The 19,208-nt window shown below is 47.3% G+C and overlaps 6 protein-coding genes across 6 annotated transcripts; 4 read left to right on the top strand and 2 right to left on the bottom strand.

Annotated features, from left to right (window-relative positions):
• Positions 1-1,307: 1,307 nt before the first annotated feature.
• Asppvi_005864 (uncharacterized protein) lies at positions 1,308-1,929 on the bottom strand (the record flags this gene model as incomplete). The annotated part of the gene is made up of 2 exons (XM_043301776.1): positions 1,308-1,418; positions 1,468-1,929. The coding sequence occupies 2 exons, from the start codon at positions 1,927-1,929 to the stop codon at positions 1,308-1,310; spliced, it is 573 nt and encodes a 190-aa protein (XP_043157711.1).
• A 2,407-nt stretch (positions 1,930-4,336) lies between these two features.
• On the top strand, positions 4,337-5,128 carry Asppvi_005863 (uncharacterized protein; the record flags this gene model as incomplete). Its single annotated transcript, XM_043301775.1, has 1 exon — positions 4,337-5,128. One exon carries the CDS (start codon positions 4,337-4,339, stop codon positions 5,126-5,128), a length of 792 nt encoding a protein of 263 aa, XP_043157710.1.
• Positions 5,129-5,514: 386 nt separating this feature from the next.
• On the top strand, positions 5,515-7,747 carry Asppvi_005862 (dnaJ (Hsp40), subfamily C, member 17; the record flags this gene model as incomplete). The annotated part of the gene is made up of 2 exons (XM_043301774.1): positions 5,515-5,896; positions 5,958-7,747. 2 exons carry the CDS (start codon positions 5,515-5,517, stop codon positions 7,745-7,747), a joined length of 2,172 nt encoding a protein of 723 aa, XP_043157709.1.
• A 1,607-nt stretch (positions 7,748-9,354) lies between these two features.
• Positions 9,355-10,107, top strand: Asppvi_005861 (uncharacterized protein; the record flags this gene model as incomplete). The annotated part of the gene is made up of 1 exon (XM_043301773.1): positions 9,355-10,107. One exon carries the CDS (start codon positions 9,355-9,357, stop codon positions 10,105-10,107), a length of 753 nt encoding a protein of 250 aa, XP_043157708.1.
• Positions 10,108-11,857: 1,750 nt separating this feature from the next.
• Asppvi_005860 (FAD-dependent oxidoreductase) lies at positions 11,858-16,432 on the bottom strand (the record flags this gene model as incomplete). The annotated part of the gene is made up of 5 exons (XM_043301772.1): positions 11,858-12,427; positions 12,479-12,707; positions 12,758-13,923; positions 15,605-16,184; positions 16,242-16,432. 5 exons carry the CDS (start codon positions 16,430-16,432, stop codon positions 11,858-11,860), a joined length of 2,736 nt encoding a protein of 911 aa, XP_043157707.1.
• A 2,240-nt stretch (positions 16,433-18,672) lies between these two features.
• Asppvi_005859 (uncharacterized protein) lies at positions 18,673-19,139 on the top strand (the record flags this gene model as incomplete). Its single annotated transcript, XM_043301771.1, has 2 exons — positions 18,673-19,017; positions 19,074-19,139. 2 exons carry the CDS (start codon positions 18,673-18,675, stop codon positions 19,137-19,139), a joined length of 411 nt encoding a protein of 136 aa, XP_043157706.1.
• Between the last annotated feature and the right edge of the window lie 69 nt (positions 19,140-19,208).

The raw sequence follows: 19,208 nt of genomic DNA, 5'->3' as shown, positions 1-19,208 counted from the left end.
GGCCCACTCATAGCGTAGGCTCATGTCTGGCGTAGGCTATACTGTGGTCCTCTCGTAGCGTAGGCTTGCGTCTGGCGTAGGCTCATATATGGAGCCTCCTAGCCGCGAGCCTACGCTGTACAACGTATACAATTGTTTGCTCTCACGTGCAGGCCTTCCATAGCCTAAGCATGGTTAGGCTCTCGTAATTGCAGTATAAATTTACCCACAATAATTCTAAATTCTGTTCATTATCTCTAACGTAGGCTATACGTGGCCACCTGTGCATAGCATAGTTGTCCACAGCGTAGCCTATACGCACCAGCCTAGGAGAATCTTTGTGTAGCCTTCGCTACGCTGACGTTCCCAGGGAGTGCACTGCTGATACGACACGAACGAAAAGGTAGAATCTTTTCTTAATTTCTAATCGTCTGTGGAATAGATCTTCTCAATCAAGATAGCTAGGACTCGTCCCTTTTCCTGATAAGTTAGCACATAGTTTACTGACAAGACAGTACCCACTATCGGTGCTCAAGCACTGCTGAGAAGCGAAGTGTGATTTGAACGCGCATCAAGCTCWGCATACAATTTCCTGTCACCCGTATAAATCCCCATTCCCATCCATCCTTTTCCTTCGATCTATCTCCTATTCCACGGTGCTAGAGGTCAGGACATCTAAGATGAACAATTCCGTCACGCGCTTCACCAACTACTCCAAAGTAGAACCAGTCTTATTGAGCGTGCAAAATGTCACTCAAAAACCAGTTATGATTCAGATATCGTTATCAAAGCGTTCTGAAGGATCGGAAACTTCGAAATGTGAGATTGGATCAGCCGAGCTGAGTGGCAGTTCAATCTGTCTTTCCACAACTACGACATTTCCGCTTACAGGCCCACTTCGCGGTATCACCATTAAAGTAATGGGGGACAGTGATTTGGGGAAGACGGACAGTTTCCCTTTGGCATTGCATAATGCCACGAAAAAGGATGGCAGTTTGCGGCTCATATTGTTGAATTATGCCCGATTGTTTCTCCGTGCCTACTCCCAGAAATTTATGGCGCGAGCCGTGGAGAAATTCACTCGGCGATCTGAGCACCGCGTTGAGCGGTTAAGGAAGCCTGGGGTTCGAAAGTCGAAGAAGAAAGGAGAGACGTGGACATTTGCGAAGAGAGTGCTAAGGAATCAGCTCCTGGAAGAGACACTACGGCTCATAGCATAGCTTCAGTGCAGCAAATAATAGCGCCACCGGGGCATTTGTATGTTCTAACATAGGCTATTTTATTGTCCTGTTAGACATAGTTCAGAGCAGTTAATACCAGCCCTCCCACTATTTAAGAGATGTGTCCTCAAAATTTTTTCGGGAGGATGCCTGTAAAAGGTCCGGGCTTCCGTCAAAATCTTCCGGGTATTTCCTTTTTGCAGAAGGAAAGAGCAACTTCTACGCATTGTCAGTCAGACTGTGGGAATGATTGGGGGGAATCACAAACAATTTGCCGTCTGGATGGTGGCCAGTTCTTTGAAGAACTGCTGTTGTGGACAATTGTGTATCCTGTCCGACATTGAATTGCAAGGTAAACATTCGCAGCAAACTGCTGAGCAATGCTATTTCCGTACTGTAGAAGCTGATCTTTCTTCTTTTCAAACTTGGTCCGGTCTTTCTTGTGGGTCTGGCCAGAGAAGTCCTTGCGGTCGCCTCTGTTTAAATTCTGTGAGATACTGTGCTCGGAGAGTCTCAGAAGTTCAGACTGAGAAGGTGGCCACTCGTTCTCGAGTCGATTATTGTATATTGTCAGGTCCCCCTTCTGATTTTGAATAAGGAGATAGATTTTGGCATCAAACAGCTTTCCGAACTCGTCGCTGTGCTCCAATAAACGGTCAGAGTGCCGCTTAAACCTGGATTTCTCGTTCTTTTGACGTCGCTTTATTTGGCTAGATGGATCTGCAGCCATTTTAGTCCTTGAGCCTGCTCGTGGCGTGTGTAGGGGATCGACTGTCGGAAGGTGGCGGTAGCGTCGAAGGTGTTTCACTGGGGCGGATGAGGTCGATGGGGGATAGTTCCGTGGCAAGCAGCAACAATATATAACAGCGATGGGCAGATGAAACAAACGCTGAAACTTGCAAGTTCTCTCATCTGACTATGGACCTGTTAACGATATATGGCACCTGTCTCTGCGGCACGTTGGCTGTACTATGCCTGCACACCTTTTTGAGGTGGATCTACTGCCGTTGGCCCCCACGGTCTTGTATCTATTGTTTTCATCGCTGGACTCTGTCGGCAGTTGTTCATGGGGGAAGATTTGTCCACCGCGTAGGGTGGAGTGAATTGGCCATACAACTGATATACTGGGGGGGAACGATGGCGTGTAATGGAATTGCCGTCAAAGATCTAGCCGATGCTGGCTCACGTGCGGCTTCCCTGGCCCTTTTACAGTTCTTACCTCTACTCTTGGGGTCTCGAATGCACCTGGTGGCAGACCTTCTCAGTCTTCGCCTTGAATTACTGGTTCGCATCCACCAAACTGTTAGCTGGATGACCGCCTTGCAGAGCGGGATACATATTATTATTTTGAGCCAAACGAAGGGAATCAGCTGGCGTGAAGCGAAGGATCATCAGGGCATCTTGGCAAGTAATGAAAACGAGTGCTCGCTGGACCTGATGTGCAATGCTGACTGAGAGTGTAAGGTTGCGGCTTGTCTGGGACTCATGATCCTGGTATCAGTCAAACCGATGCGACGCCACGCGTACGAGGCTTTTATCAAGCTACATTACGGTCTTGCGCTCTCCAGCTTTGTACTTTTATGGCTTCATATTCTCCACGTCTCTTCTATGTCGTCTTTCTGGCAACCCACTTCCCCAATTTGGGTCCTCTCGCTGACGACACTGTTGTTTGTCGGGACGACGTTACTGCAGATTGCCCGAATGTTGTGGCATAACTTTGTTTTTGGAAAGCCGCTCCCTACAGCTAGAATATATCGGTGGAAAGCAGAAGGTGGCCCAGATGCGATCAGAATCAGAGTTCTGTTACCTCGACGATTTGAGGTCAGGCCGGGTCAAACTGTCTATCTATATCTCAAAACTGAAAATTTTTGGAGGATACCAGAGGCTCACCCGTTCTCCATCGCTTGGTGGCAGGACCCGAGATCGCCAGCACAACTCCCGAGCCCAGTTAGTGCCCCGCCTATCCGTGGAACTAGTCCAACAGGACCAAGGCAGAACCGAAGAGCATTGGATACTCAGGCACTCCAAGACATTAGGCATTTCGGCTCGGACGAGGGCTCTGGAGAAACAGATGCAGGTACCAGTGCTGAGGATTTCGAAGGTTTCGCAATCTGGCTTCTTGTTAGACCCGAAAGCGGACTCACAAAAGAGCTCTCCAGCTGCGATTCTTCAGTGGGTCTCAAAGCTGCCATCGATGGCCCATACGGCGGGCATCAGAAATTGCATCGGTATGGCCATGTGGTGTTGTTCGCACAGGGTATAGGTATCGCCGCTCAGATGTCATACTTAAGGACAGCATTTTATGGTTCCCTCAGAGGCGACCTCCCAACGCGGCGGATCACCCTGGTGTGGGAGACTTATGATAGTACGAGAAGTTCTTGTTTGGATTGTTTTGACCGCGTGCCTCGCTGATGTTGAACAGAGGACTTGGTTATTGTGCAAAGTTGGATCACGCATCTCCTTCGAGAGGATCACGACAACTATAATCGAACACTGGTACGCCCCTCGTGTTAACGTCTGTCCATTGTGACTGAGTTGAGAGCAGATGCTGGACATTCAGCTTTTCATCTTGGATCAGAAAGATGCACTGCGATATGGCCGACGTGTGAAGGCATTTGCCGGTCCCATAGACGTAAAAGGTGTCATACGAGAGGAACTTAAGAATCGCCGCGGAAGAATGCTTTTCACAGGTACGGCCGGATTCTCTAAAATAAACTTCGTTTCTAATAAAAGAAGTCTCTGCCAGTGAATATTTTGTTAACCAGCTTCGGCTTCACATGCTGGAGGTCTTGGGTGGGGATTTCAAAAATGAACAACTGGAACTGCTATGCCTTGAATTTCAGCCCCAGGAGCCTCACAGGAGGACCTCAGGCGACGGGCGGATTGTAGATGTGTGAACGCGGAATAACCTGTGTTGCTTCTTTTATCACTAGATCAGACAGTATTCTAACTAGGATTCATAGCCCTACTTCGTCATTCCTAGATAGAAGTTGCTTGAACCACCCTGGTTTGTCTATATAAGGATGGTTGTCGCCTTTCCTCTGACAACTTTGGTCATTACCCTCCGAAGCTTGAGGGATAGAAAAGCCTGCGGTATCCCTTCCAATCTTTGCCTGCACCAAAAGAGGCAATTCAGTATGGAGTTTTCAGATCCGACCACTATAGAACTGCCCAGCTCAGATTCGAATAGCGAAACATCGGAATGGTTTTGCCCTTCCCCGGCGAGATCATTGCCTCCATTTCAGTACCATGCGGACCGACACCAAATCGCAGGGTCTCTTATCGTTCAACTGTTTGAGTTTAAGGAAGCTGGGCGCGATAGGCGGATCAGGGAGGTCTTGAACGACCTTCACTCGCTTAATGAAGACATCCGCCAGCTCAATGCAGAGAGTGGGCTCGATAAGGAGGTGGGAACAATCGATGTCGACATTTTCCTGCACGCATGGGAAGAACCGGGCTCACACCCATATCTCGAAGAGTTCTGCAGGCTGCGTCATTATCCAGTGACTTGGGCATGCCAGCCGCCAGAAGCCAGTAGCGAGTATCGCCCATACAAACAAAGGTACTGGGAGAATTGCGACTTGAAAACACCAGGAATGCTGCTGCGCTTTGTCTGGGAGATGCGAAAGGCAACAGTAAAGGAGGACATTATAGAAGACCAGGAGCTTATCCTCCTTGGTTTTGAATGCGACTTTAACAAAGGCCTTCGCCGGCTGCATCAGGCGCACGGAAATGCTGGGTCAGTGATTGGCCTTCTTCAATCAGAGTGCCTGCTTGAAGCCTATCGTATGATGGTTGAGTGCCTTCAAGCAGGAGAGCCAGAACGCTATGAAAAGCATAGGGAAGATCTTCGAAGAGACTGTGTGCTATTCGGGTATCCCCAGGCGTGGGTTCCTGGGGATTATGAGCAGGAGAAGGATAGAGCTTGAGATATAGCCAGGGGAATTACAGATCATAGTACCATAGTATAATTAATGATACTGTACATACTGCAGGCCACTGTCAACTGCAGGCTGCCCTCCAGACGATCCGGATGCTTTACCCCAGCAGCTTTCGTGTTGCATGTGTAAGATGTCTGCAAAGTTGCTGTAACTTCAATGCCGGGATGCGCACAATGCGCCTTACTGTAACCGACTATAATCACGCATTTAACACGCCAAAGAACTTAAAAATTAGGAGAAATAGCCATCAATTTCTGTCCAGCCATCGCATACAGGGGTTTTGCTGATGTCCATTGTACATCGACCTATAAATATTGACCTTCCCTCATGCATATCCAAAGCCAGAGTCGAGGCAATATTGTATAGCAAGCAACATGAGCTACAAGGCCCCGACTGTCGAAGAAGAGCTTGCTCTTATGGCTGGTCCAAGCAACTCAGAAGTCGTGGTGCAATCTAAACCACTCTTTCTTGATAGAACCTCCGTTTCATACCCGCCGCTAGACGAAGCAAGCCAGGAGGAAGGGGGAAAAGGCAATCAAGGGGAAGAAGAAAACGAAAACGAAAAAACTGCCGAAATGCGACAGAAAGCGATTGAAGATATCCTGAATGGCCAAGCAGATGAATATTTGCGAATTCTAGGTGTCACGGAAGATTCCACCGAAAGGCAAAAAATAAAGGCCTACCGTAAAAAGGCCCTTCTCGTTCACCCAGATCAGAATAAGAAAAGACCAAAGCAAGCCAAAGAGGCTTTCAACTGTAAGACCCATTTGAACCACTTTCCTAATTGCAGTGATAGGACGCTTAAAAGGGACATTAGGGCTCAGAAATGCTCTCGAGAAGCTGAAGGATCCAGAAACAGAGATGCCCGATCCCAAGCTAGTTCCAGTGGGGGAGAGCTGGCATGCCAATGCATTTTCCGACAGTGATACGGATGAGGAAGGAGGCGACGGAAATAGCTCGGCCGGCGAAGCTGATGACGAGAAAAGGAGCAGCAAGGGAAAGCATGCCGCAACTAGGATCGAGCGCGAAGCTCCGGAGCCAGTTAAACGGATCTATGAAGATGTCACTGCCGATGTTTTGCAACTATTGCAGTGTCCTGAGGACGAGGGTGCACTACAGAACATACGTCAGGCACATCAACGCATCCTGCAGTACTATGACGAGCTCGACCCCCCTGTGAATGACGAGGAAAAAGTCAACCTTGAACCTTCACTTTTGCAGGCAATTGCTCGGACCAGCAGGGAGATGCTAAAAAAACTCGAGGATGATCCAGGAGATGTCAATGCAGAACAGATCTATAGGAACCAAGAATCGCTACTTGACACCAATGGCCGTTTTTTCGGTTGGCCCACAAGCTGGCGTCTCGCAAAGGTGGATATAGCGAAGCCCGGTATTGCGAGCACGACGAACGCGGGACCCTATGTCGAGCGCTTAAAGGTCGACCCCGACAATGCAGAGGCAATTTCAAAATTACAACACATCAACAGGGCAGCGATTGAGTATCAGAACCATAACGCATCAGAAATGGCCCTTGATGGTAAAGACCCTGTTCCAATAGACATATTACGGGATTACTACAGGACAATAAATAGCTTTGTTTCGCGCCTCAGAGACGAACCCAATGATGTTGCTGCCTATCGCAAGGCAGAGACGATCAACGACGAATTTCTGGACTACTTGAACAACCATGATTACCCACGTTCTTGGGCAATAAACATACGCGACATTCTACTTGACACAAGACCCAAGACGCGTGATAGGGAACTCAGCGCGCCGAAAACACGGGATGGGGAGCAAATCTGCGGCTATAGATCATGGAAGAACGGATATAACAAGGGTGGAGAGGACAGGTACGCATATCTATTCGCTGTTCTGCCAGATCAAAATGTCCCCATCGGCGTACTGCGGTCTGGTAGCCTACTCGGTCAGGAGGCGAAAAGAGAGTACCTTGCCTTTAGGGGCAAGAATGAGGTCAGGAAATACAAAACGTCCGATGAAGATCGATGGCAGGAGCTTGAGCGCGTTTTCGTACACACCACAGGAACCAGACACGAGACCTGGGTTCAGCCGTTACTGGCTGACAGATCTGCCACAGGCCAGCTGGAGCATATTGAGCGACCTCTTATGACTCGCACAGAGTATCGCAAGCTTCGTTGTGGCATCGACGGTGATTATGATATTGTTGATCTTTATGAGAAGCACGGGCTGAATCCACCAAATCATGTCATGGCAAGGTTACCCCGAGATCGCTCATCCAAAAACAAAAGGAGTGTGCCACTTCTGGAATCCTCAACTTACAGGAGGTCCCAAGATCATGACACTGACGTGCTGGATGAAATACTAGCTCAACTACGGCGACAAAGCCTGGAGAGAAAACAGGGGAAGGAAAGACAGAAAGTGAAAGAACGAGAGACAAAGAAACGTTCCGAACGTGAACTAGCAATTCTCAATGAGGCACTTTCGGAACAGACGGTCCCGTCACAAACAACCACCACGCCAATCGTGGTGCCGAAAGCCAGCAGCGCCACCGCCACAAGCCAGGACGAGGAAATCAAAAGCCTTCAATTGCAGATAGCTAAGCTGACATCCCTTCTTTTGGCGAAATAATCTCCAATAACGGGTGGAAGGAACGGGCGTGCTGTGGATATTTACTGTAGGCACCTTCTATACTCCGAAGACTCAATGCTGCCTAACTGATGTATTCCGCACCCTCGAGTACCGCATTACCATTAAAACTCATATTGTTCGATATATGGCATAGGGAGTGAATTTTATTTCCATGCTTGGTTACGAACCGAGAGCACCATTACTTCCTCAAACTGTAAGGCGGAGTTTTCTATACCGATCGGCACATGAGGTCTGATGGATAGGAAACCTTGACCTACACGCGAACATGTGGATCAGAGTGCGTAAGGCATTAGTCCTCTTGCAGCAAACACCCAATGCCCCGTCACTCTGGTCGCAGAGCTGATCAATATCTGCCTCGGTTAGTTACGGGATATCACGACTTGCACATTAAAATATATAAGGCGCTTGATTTGACGTAGTATTTCAACCGAAGTTTACATGATGCAACATAGACTCCCTTTGTTTTGGTTTCTATCCGCGAAGTATATTGCTGACTCAAAAACCCGTCTCACACTACGATGCTCCAATGCGGAGCACTCCATATACAAGCGAGCTTTGATCTGGTGCTGCAGTCTGACTGCCTTTATCTTCAATTTCAGCAGGACTTCGTAATATCGTACCGAAGGCTTTCACACTGACCTCTTTCTGCGAAACTAACTGGTGATCGTCGAAGCGTTTCTGCCGAAGGTCTGTCTTACATCCGATGAGGATGATTGGTGTCTTTGAGCAACAACGTCTAATCTCCTTGATCCACTAGAGATGGTCAATTCTGCCTTCGCACCTTCATCTAGCATTTCTCGTTATGTGGATACACGTAATGAACTATAAGAATGGGCGGTGGGAATGGCCTACCTGATGTGGGATGCGTTCGATTGCTTTTCGATCGTCAATAGCAAGGCACAGGAGGACAGCATGAGCACCTTCATATATCAATGGCCGAAAAGCGCTATATTCACTTTTACCGGCTGTATCAGCAAGTATTAGCTCAATAAATTTTCCGTCTGCTTCTATTGTCGTTGAGTAACTATCATAGATCGTAGGCTGGTGCGCCTGCTTTACTCTTAGCCAAGTTTGTTGATAGCTCACGTAACGTAAAGTACGGACCGCTGGAAATTCTTTCATGAGGAAGACACTGGCTCCTTTAGCTATTCGAACTATATTATGAGACAAAAGTCTGGCTTACCTAAGTAGGGATGTCTTTCCACAGCCACTTTCTCCTACAATAACAACTTTGCGGCGGACGGGCACCATGTTGCGGTATGAAGATTATTAAGGAAAGTTGAAGTTGAAACCTCTTCCAACATGGGCGTTACAGTAGTTGGTTATATAGAACGAGGATCGCCAAATAGGTCAACCAACAATCATGAGAATCAACTGATGAACCAGCACTAAACTTGAGGTTCTATTTTTTTTCTTCTGCTGAAATCCGCAGCTGCCGAAGTGTGCCACTATCAGCCTTTGCCACATACTCGCTGATAGTCTGTGAACATAAAAGCGCTAAAAGCCATCGACATTGCTGATGTGGTTTGCCCCGTGAGACATCTAACCTTTACTACGAAAACGAGCTCCCAGAACAGTGATAAGCCATGGCTACGAGCCAAAAGAAACATACAGATGCTTCCTGGCCTCACCAGCTACACATGTACCATCGATATAAGCACCAGCGAGCAACCCAACACCTTGTGGACCTATACGAAGCGGATAGAAACAACCCCGATGAAACACAAGCTGAACAGGCACGGTCAGCCATCCGACATATCGAGTCGATCAATTCACGAATCAGAGATCTTAATAAGGAATTTGATCTGCCAGTCGACCTTGGTGTTATTGACTACGCCGCTTTCATTTACGGCTGGAACCAGAAAGGAGATCGGGACTTCCTAAAGGAGCAACTTGAAAGATTTTGTGAAAGGAAGCAGTACATGAGAGGCTGGAGCCGTCTTCCACCTGTTCACGATTATGAATATCCTATCTCCCAGGATAAACAGCGCCACGAGCCGTGGGATGCCGTGGTCCATTGGCTCAGCCTAATCTGGAGTTTGCTTAGACAGCATCCCAAGTTGGAAGTTATCGATGATCTGGAGGAAATGCTGCTTAGATACACTGGAAACGAACAGTCCTCAGCAATCTCCATGGGATCTGATTGCCAATTCGATGTTTTGGGGGCGCTGGTCTCTTTGCATGAAATGAGCAGGCTTCTCGATTTGACGGGAATTAGGGCTTGTCCTTCCAACACAGAGTGGGCTTATGAGCATCAAAGGCAGCAATTGCGCTGTATGTGCGAATTTAATGGGTGCCCTTCCGAATGGATTCCGGCCGCCTTGGCACAACGGAAGTAAAGACACGCAGTGTCATATGGGATATAGAATTAGAATCTCAAATAAACATCGACCAGCTAACGAAATCTTCCATCGTTTTACATCACCTTGCGTATCTTATATGTAGCTGAAGAGCCTTGTTCCCCACACTCCAGGGTTATGAATTCTCCAGCAGCAATTCCTCGTGACATGCCAATATCAGATATGGAGGACTCGTACCACTTTGAGCAAACCTACAACCAGGTCACATATGCCGGCACCCTAGATATTGCCTGCAGATGCCAAGAAATCGATTCCTATCAATGTCATGAAGATACGCAGGTTTCATCAGTTCGTCACATCCTCAGAGTTCGATTTTATCCAACTGATAGCTCATAGCTAGTGGTATCTCTGGCGGGTGCTTTGACGACTCTAAGCACCATGGATCCCTCTTCTATCGCTAGAATTATAAACTGCGTACAAGATCTTCTACCTTCCAATACTCGCATTTACCATACTTTCGGCAACCAACAATATCATGATCCTCAGGCATGTAAGTTTAACCCTACATTGATAACGAAGTGTGCCCGAGTAATACCTGGTACTAAAAGTGGCCTCTTCTGGCGGGACCCCAGGCTATGCTTACCGATTGAGACTTCCAACTGATACTGAGGCGCATTCATTTCCTACACTGAACAGAGGTGTCCTGCCTCGTGCACCCACCATGAACCAAGAATATAATCCATCCACCAGCCAACAAGAGGGGCATATTGACTGGCAGGCATGGATTMACAGTGATTACTTGCAAGGGGATGGCAACACTCACCCTTCTTAACTACATTGTGTGAGACATTCGGGCTACTATATCATATTACTATACAGGGAAACCGCTGGAAACCTACGGAACCATGGTCATTGAATTGATCATAATGATACAGAAACATTTTGGATCTTTGGGATATAGGTATGGGTTAGATAGTCGCTCGTTGCAAAGCATCAGACTTTCTTTTGATTCCAGACTTGAATACAAATTCTCAGTCATATCGAAACTTTGCTAAGTAGCTTGGTTACATGTAAAACAAAATATATACAATCCCATAGTTGGGTGTGCTTAAAGTTAGACCAATCATCCCCACTTCACTTATACTAGATGTGGCTAGCCTATAATTAGTGGCGTACCAGGGCTAAATTAAGCAAGACTACAAGAGTCTATTTCAACATACCCAAAAAAGCTCGTATAGTATATTTTATTTTCTCTAGTGGAGTATCCCCAGAGGATATGAGCTCCAAAAGCACACAGCACAGAGCAAGTATGACGTGTCATGTTACCCGCTCCAAAAGCTAGGCACGCAGCTACATCGACCTGGAGATTATCATTAGTGGTGAATCCAATAGCGGTCGACTGACCCAGTTCCTCACTTCGAAGTAATGTATACAGCCGAAGATTCCTACACTCGAACTCCTTTAAACATCCTCCGCTTCCATTTCATTTGCAAGCGAACTTTAGGCTGTCTAAGGGAGTCCTTATTGAGGTTGACAATATAAGCTTAATTGTTTGCTTGCATTCATGATCTTCCTTTTCTCATGGTATTGCTCTCAACACATGCAATTAAGCCCTCCACAATTTCCAGTTTCATGCGTTTGGGGCATAATTCTGTGGTCCATGTTCCAATTGGAAATCCATTGGACAGCCTTCTAAAATTCCAGACAACCCGCACACCACAACTCCAGCTGTCTCTCTGCTGCGGAGTTGGCTATGCTGGTTAGGCTTTTGTAGGTTGGTTTGACATAATCAGATACTTACAGCTTCGCTGTATGAGAACTCCAATTCACCAAATTCTTTCTTAACCAGATCCGATATTCGCGTCCTCTTGTCACCTTTTATAACTTCCGGGGCCGCGTTGGAATCGTAGTGGCGTATTACTTTTTCGCGGTCATTGATTTCAAGGAGCGTAAAGTGATCATTTCTGTGGTTTATTGGACAGAAGTATACCAAACGGGTGAAAGCACCGAAGGTTTCTTCGGTCTCACTGCGGTACTTCTCAATCTTCTTGGCCAAGCCTGAGAGAGGGTCTTGAATCTGCTTTGCTACACTTCGTCCGATCACCTCGTCCAATGGAACACTTGCAATATGTCTGACAAACGCCGGTCTGTCTGATATTTGCATCCCTGCAATAATAGCCCAATTGTCGAGCCATTCGTTCCCGCGGAGTCGCTGGAAGAAGTCACAAGGTAACTCCAAACTCTCATTGACTCTAACTGTATCTTTGTTGCCTAGTGTAGTTTTGGCAAAGAGCTTTGTACTAACGCGTTCAATTAGACGATCAACTGCAGCATTCAGCTCGTCAACTGATAACGCCTCCTGTGTGATCAGGTCAGTGATTAGTCTGAATACGGAGCACTTGTTACTTACGCTTTCCAAGGCAAATAAAACCTTCAACTCGCTAAGCTTGTCGCCGTCATTTAATCCAAGGCCCGCGTTTTGTAAGTCCTCATAGAAACCGCGAAGATCTGGAGACCCATGATTGACCAGCAGTTCTAATTGTGGGCTCAAGGTGCGAAGGAGTTTCATCAGATTAGTATTTTTTTTGCAGTCCCTAATCAGGATATCAAGTTGCCCTTCACTCATTTTTGTATATGTCCTACGATCGATTATTAGCGGGAGGATGCATTAGAACATGATATGACTCACCAAATCTTAGGGCAGAACAGGATCCCAAATCCAAGTTCCCGAACAAGCTTTGTACGCAATTTCCGGCCGCGTGTGAGTTGCATTAGAATGCGACTCCTTTGTGCTTCTCTTGCTTGCTGTGCGAGGCTGACATCACCACTTTCATTTGGTGAATCTTCTTGTCCTTCTAATGCCACCCTTCCAATACCACTAATCCACTTCCATTGTCGCGCGGAATCCATTTGTGAACGCTGCATTCTGTTCAGCGTATGAATGGCCGCGCCCCGACGGTCTACTGACTTGTTCTTGGCGGTAAGGAGTGTTCCTTCTTTAAGAACAAGTTCAATCTGACTGTCGTACCATTCACAAGCTCCCATGTACTCCAACATGTTGAAGATAGTAGTCTTTTTGCTATTCGATGACCCATTCTCGAGCATATTAATCCACATTGCGCCGTCAGACCATCGGTCTGAACGTGCTGCTACTGCTTCGGGATTATCTCCTTGAAGAGACTGAAGTACCCTTGCATGAACTTGCCTTGGAAGTCCATCCTGGTACCTGCTAAACTTATAGATTATCTCAACCGCTTCGACGGGAGTAATGGGGACTGGCTTTGCTAACGATTGATCTGGTATTGGCGCGGGCTCTGACAAGATACTCTCGGGCGATGCTGTTATTTCGCCTGTATAAATCTCTCCTGTCTGTGATGGGAGATGTCCGTCATCTGCCCCCATTGTTAAATCCTGCTCAGCTGATCTTGACATGTTCACATCGGACTTCGACTCGCTCAACACCTGGGGCTCAGCTGTATCCGGTTTGCTCGCTGCTGATATCGGACCAGTTATCGTATTGCTACCATTCATATCCCCACTTGCATCCGTGGTATTTTCAACGGACAAGATATTTCCCTCTCTTGCGGAGCCGCTAACAGCTTGTGGGCTGGGTTCATCAACCTGGGCAGAACTAGATTCATTATTCAATACATCAGTGCTCAAAGCCGTGCGCTTGGCAGACCTAGGGGGCCGGTATGAGGGGTCGTCATTTGGCTTCCGCTTGTGTTCCGTTGGATGAGAAGTGCTCTTCTCCACCGTGGTCTGCCCTTGAGGGTTGAAGTTTTGTATGCCAGCCGCAATTGCTTGAGCGGCTTTTGGAGCTTTCTCACATAGGCGATGGATTAAGATGTTGAACTGATGAGACTTATTAGTAAATGACCTGTGGGTTGGTGGATTTCTAACATGCCTCTGGGATAAACTGAAGCTCGATCATTGGATGAGAGGAAACTATGTCGACGAAATTTCGAAGCGTGGTTAACAGCTCCTTTAGAGTACTTGCTGGTGGATCAGACATGTCAGCGGCCCGAATGACACAACTATAATACTTCGACGATGGACCAGCAGGCAGATCAGAGAGTGGTTTCCTTGAAAACAAACGTGGGGAGGATGATGGGAGAAGAGTCAGGAAAGAGACAGCTGATATATAGGTGTAACACCAGATTTTCGGTATCCTGGGATACCGGACAGAGTACCAGAGCAGCTTCGAAAAACCTTGGCCAGAAACGAGGTTTCTCCAATTGACGAGTGTCTGTGCTTTCTCCAGATCAGATGACTGTTGTCCGTTGAGCAGCGTTGAGGAACCCCAGATCAGCTTTCCTCCTGCAAGCCCATTATCATTGGCCAGGAGCATTCGTGCTTCTGGAAAGAGTTACGGTCATTCTTGAACAGACTTGAAGAGACACCACTTGCTCTCCAGCCCCGCTGTCAAGAACGTCGTTCTCTAGCATGGAAATAAGTAGCTTGAGGATCCATAACGATGTCAAATCGGAGCCGGAGTCAGAAAACAAAACCGGAGAGGTGGGTTAGAAGATTTGCAGAATGTAGCGATCATGCATAATGAGTATAGACAGTAGCTAGCCGGCGCTCAGCATGTGGTTTCATCGAATCAAACCACCCTTCTCTCTCCAACTGTGGCCTGAGACGTTTGCTTCCTGACTTCGAGAGAGTTTGCTTGGCAGCCCTCAAGTTCGATATGTACCTGGATCGATCAAGGTCAAGGTTAATATGGATTGCCGGAAGGCTGTCTGGTTTGCTATAGCGCAATACTACCTATGTCTATCCAAACCTAGATAGCAACGTTCAGGTCATGGGAATTCGGCAGCCTCACCATGCTGAAGAGGCTAGTTGTTGAGAACTTTCATATCATCTTGGACCAGCTGGAAAGAGTTTATAATGATGTAAACAAATTCCATAATCCTGAAGATAGGCTTGCAGGTCTTAAACAAGGGAGTGACGTCTATGAGTGAGGACGGAATATAATAACGGCGTGATGTTCGAACTATCTAAATTCGAAGCTACCCCAAGCAAAAGATGTTGTGAATCGAGGCTCGATCACGTAGGCAATAGAGCTTCACAAACGGAATTATTCCGTATTGAATCAGTTTGATTTGAAATCAAACTGATATACAACATGTATATAGACCCTCATGTTTTCAGTTGAGAACAATAACGATCAACCTTCCTCTGAATCACAACAAAAGACGATGGTGTGTTTGGCGCTAAGCCTAATCCGGGAGCGTAGGCAAAAGTGTAGCTTTTACAACCCTTAAGCTGGAGCTGACATATACGCCTGCCTGATTTCCCAAAGAGGAGATAGACTTAGGTAGCTCGATCATTTCCCACAAGTACTTGATTTGAGTGTATTGCGGATCGGACTGATCCTTCTGCGTCCCAGCCATAGAGCTGATCATTCAAGCTCTTTAACCGTCTAGTGACTGTGGATCTCTGTCAGTATAAGCGGCTTGTAACAGGAATGATTCTTACTTATTCCTGGAAACTTATTAAGCGCCCAGAGCAAACAATATCTCGCATACACTGCCAGTGGTTTTGCGTTGAGCATGCGCTTGTCAAAGGCTTCACCTGTGGCTGCGATTCTCTCAACCCGTTCGTGGCGGATATGATAATAAAGTAACAGACTGCGTTCAATGGCATCCCGTATCGGAGTACCGTGCTGTTCTTCAGCATGGCAGTTTGTAGTCGTCGCACTGAGTAGTAAGGCGAGGGTTTGTGCATCTTCTAAATTCTGCGAAACTCCTTGCCCAGTGGTAGGCGACATTGCATGTGCTGAATCCCCAACAAGGACGATCCCCCTTTCACCCCAAGTAGGCAACTTGGGAACAGTCATGATGTCATAAACACGTCCTGGTTCTGCTTTAGAAATAATGTTCTGAATAACAGGATCCTTCCAGTGCTCGTGGTGATCAAGTAAGTTCTTAGAAATGCTAGAACTGGGGTCCCGCTTTGGAAAGATGGACAGCCATGTCAGCAAGTGTGGGCCACCTGCACAATAGGAAAAGATCCCATCTTTTCCAACCGCGAAGTGCAAGGCATCCTTCCTTTCCTGGAATTCTGGGTACGCTCCTATGTCCGTGCAGCCACCGACCCATGCATAACCACTTGCCAAAGTCAGTAAACTTTGCCACGGCGCGCTTTTCCCTGGGCGAAGTCCTTACCTATGTCTGAGTGAGAATTTATCTGGTCCGAGAAGGTGCTTCCTCACAATACTGTGTATGCCATCCGCTCCGATGACAAGATCGGTTTCCACGATGGAATGCTCCAACTGCACAAGGACCCTTCCGGTACTTGCATCACGTTTGATATCCCTGACCTCACAATAGGAGACGACGTCCCCTGCTTCAGTCATGAGAGCTTTCCACAAACCGTGTCTGCTAATTGAGACGCAAAATTCATGAGCATGACGTCCTGTTCGCAGATTTGCAAGTGACCATCCGTTGGCGCCATGGATCGAAAAGAAATTGCACACGGAACCATCATGGAGCACTTTATCCAACAGCCCCAGGGCCTTGAGCACTTGTAAGCCATTGGCGGAGACCCCCACGCCCGCTCCTTGCTGTCCTAGGATATGACGCTTCTCATAGATATGTATCTCATGGGAATCTGGGAAAGGAAGGTGTCTTTTAAGAAACAAATAAGTAGCAAGGCCAGATATGCCGGCGCCAACGATGACGATTTTCATCATAAATAGTACAGAAATTACGGGTCCCGGCAAGTAAGTATAAGTGGGCCGACGGGAGGACGGTCTCTTTATAGTTCCTTACGTGTTGTACCCCCTCAGTAAGCAGCAGGGCTAACATCTATTATACGTTCAGTGGTATCAAGCACGGCAAGCCATGACGAGTTATTTCTCACGACGAGACCCAAAGGAACATGGCCTGCTCTGCCAAGGCTAGCTTCGCAAGGCGTTATCGTGCCCAGTAACTATGCCTCGCTGGAAACAAACCGACGTGAATGACGTGTGCTAACAGGTGTAGACTAGCGAGCTGTCTCTCACAAGGATGTGAAGGTGGCTCAGAAGTTGCTTAAAGGTTACATGTATCAGATCACGTGGTCCAGGTCAGAATTCCCATTACCATGCGATAGATATTGCGTGACACTAGCCTCCTGGTCAAAGAATCCGAGTCGAATGCGAATTATGAGCTCATGCCTTTTGCTCTTGATACAGGGACACAAAGGCTGAGTCAATCTAGGCATGACCCACTGGAGGGCGCCAGTCTATTGGGGGTAGTTGTCCTTAATGTATCCGGCACAGTGCTCTGCCAATAGAATAGTAAGTGTAAGTCATCTTATGATGGACTTATCCTCTTCTGAGCATCGTGCGGCGTCCTGGCTTATAAGGGCCGGTGTTCCCGGCCTTTAAGAGTTCAGTTTCCTAACTTAAAATCATCCCATCCAATTCTTCCCTCCCCCCTCGGATACAGTATTTTACTCTTCAACGTTCTATATCATTGTGCAGTCTATGGTTCAATGGGAGGCATCTCAAAATTGCCCGAAGAATTACGCCTAGAGATCCTGGGTTGGCTCGACGCGGACCACGATACTCTTTACTCTCTATACAACACCTCTACTACCTCACCTTGAACGTAACCTCGAACGTAACCTTGAACGTAACCCTCGGTTGCTCATCTCATGAGCGGCAGAGACCGGAGCTTCCGAGCTATTAGAGAGAATTGTGGCTCGATATCCTGAGGCGACACTAAACGGACCAAGCCCAAAACTGACTGGGTTATGTCCCGAACATGCTTTGGTCATCGCGGCAAGACGGGGCCATGCAGAGGTTGTTCAGATCATTTGACTCTGGAGACCACTCATAAGGCGCAAGCTGCCTTGAGCCCCCAAGGGAGGACATACAGATGTAGTCCCAATAATGCTGGAAAATTTTTCGGGGCATCGCCCGTCGGGCTTCCATGACGCTTTGTTCGAAGCTTTACAAAGAGGCCATATCAAGGTCACCAGGGAGCCCTTGAAATATGGTGACCCAGCCTGCTATTCCTGCACTGCCGTGATAAAGCTCCTGAAAAAGACTCAAGGAAAGGAAAGGGGAAAATTCCCAACCAGCATAGAAATAGGACATGGACACGAACGCTTGTTTGAAAGCATCACTTTATCTTTATCTTGTTTTATTTCGGCTATCTGGTTTTGCCGCTATATAACATTCTATTGCAAAATGTATCGACGATGATTGGAATGTATATTGTCTGATCCTTACCGTTAACCAATAAGAGCGACTGGCTGGCATGCGTAAACCTCTTAGGGATAGCCTAAAAGCATCTGAGCATATTCAGCAATATGGCATATCATTTGTTCTTTGCGCTCGTGCATACCACGGCAGATGTCCGGGGCAAGCATGCAGTTCTATGTTTCAAAACCGACGACGTGCAGAAGAAAAGGCTGCGGCTTCCCGCGTCCAATGGAGACAAATATTTCGAGCTGGGATTGGCAGTTTAGATATTTGACCAGTCTTCTATTTATTACATTCTCATGGCCGCCAACGTGTAAATGAACAGCCGCAGAATATTGAGCGGAGCCCTCGATACTCACTGCGCAGGGTGGACGTCCGAATACGCAAAAGTTATGAAGAAAATAATGGGCTCGTTTGCTCTGGGCAGGTCACTACACCAATACACCAATACGAGAAGACTTGAGCGATGGTCCAATGAGGAAAAGGTTATTGCCCTTTATTTCGCTTCCAGATATATTAGTCATGCGGCGGTGTCCAGTCTGCTGTCACGTCGCGGATATTGGCGTACACCACCCGCTGTCAAGTACAAGGTCAAAAACATCATCGACGGCGATCCTTCCCTCTGGTCCCCGGAAGAACAATGGAACGTTAATGCGGTAGATCAATGGATGGACATGACTTTGGGAAGCCATCAAGCAGTCAATCAATTGATTGTATTCACAGCCGAAGACGCGGATATTGTGGCGAAGGTTGGTTTAACCAGTTTCGTCTGGAATCAGAAGTAGCTGCTAATTACATTTCTTAGTATCAGTCGGTCGAGGAGATATTGACGTCTTTTCATGAGCTGGAAGCACGACGGCAGATTAGATAAAAGTCATCAACCTTGAATGAGTTGAGCGCATATAGTATTTTACTGATCAGAGAAAGTTATGTTCCAGGG

This window comes from Aspergillus pseudoviridinutans (assembly GCF_018340605.1).
Source record: "Aspergillus pseudoviridinutans IFM 55266 DNA, scaffold_4, whole genome shotgun sequence".
In the NCBI taxonomy this organism is placed as follows: Eukaryota; Fungi; Ascomycota; class Eurotiomycetes; order Eurotiales; family Aspergillaceae; genus Aspergillus; species Aspergillus pseudoviridinutans.
The sequence above is the reverse complement of the archived record's forward strand: the minus strand, read 5'-3'. Positions and strand labels throughout refer to the sequence as shown.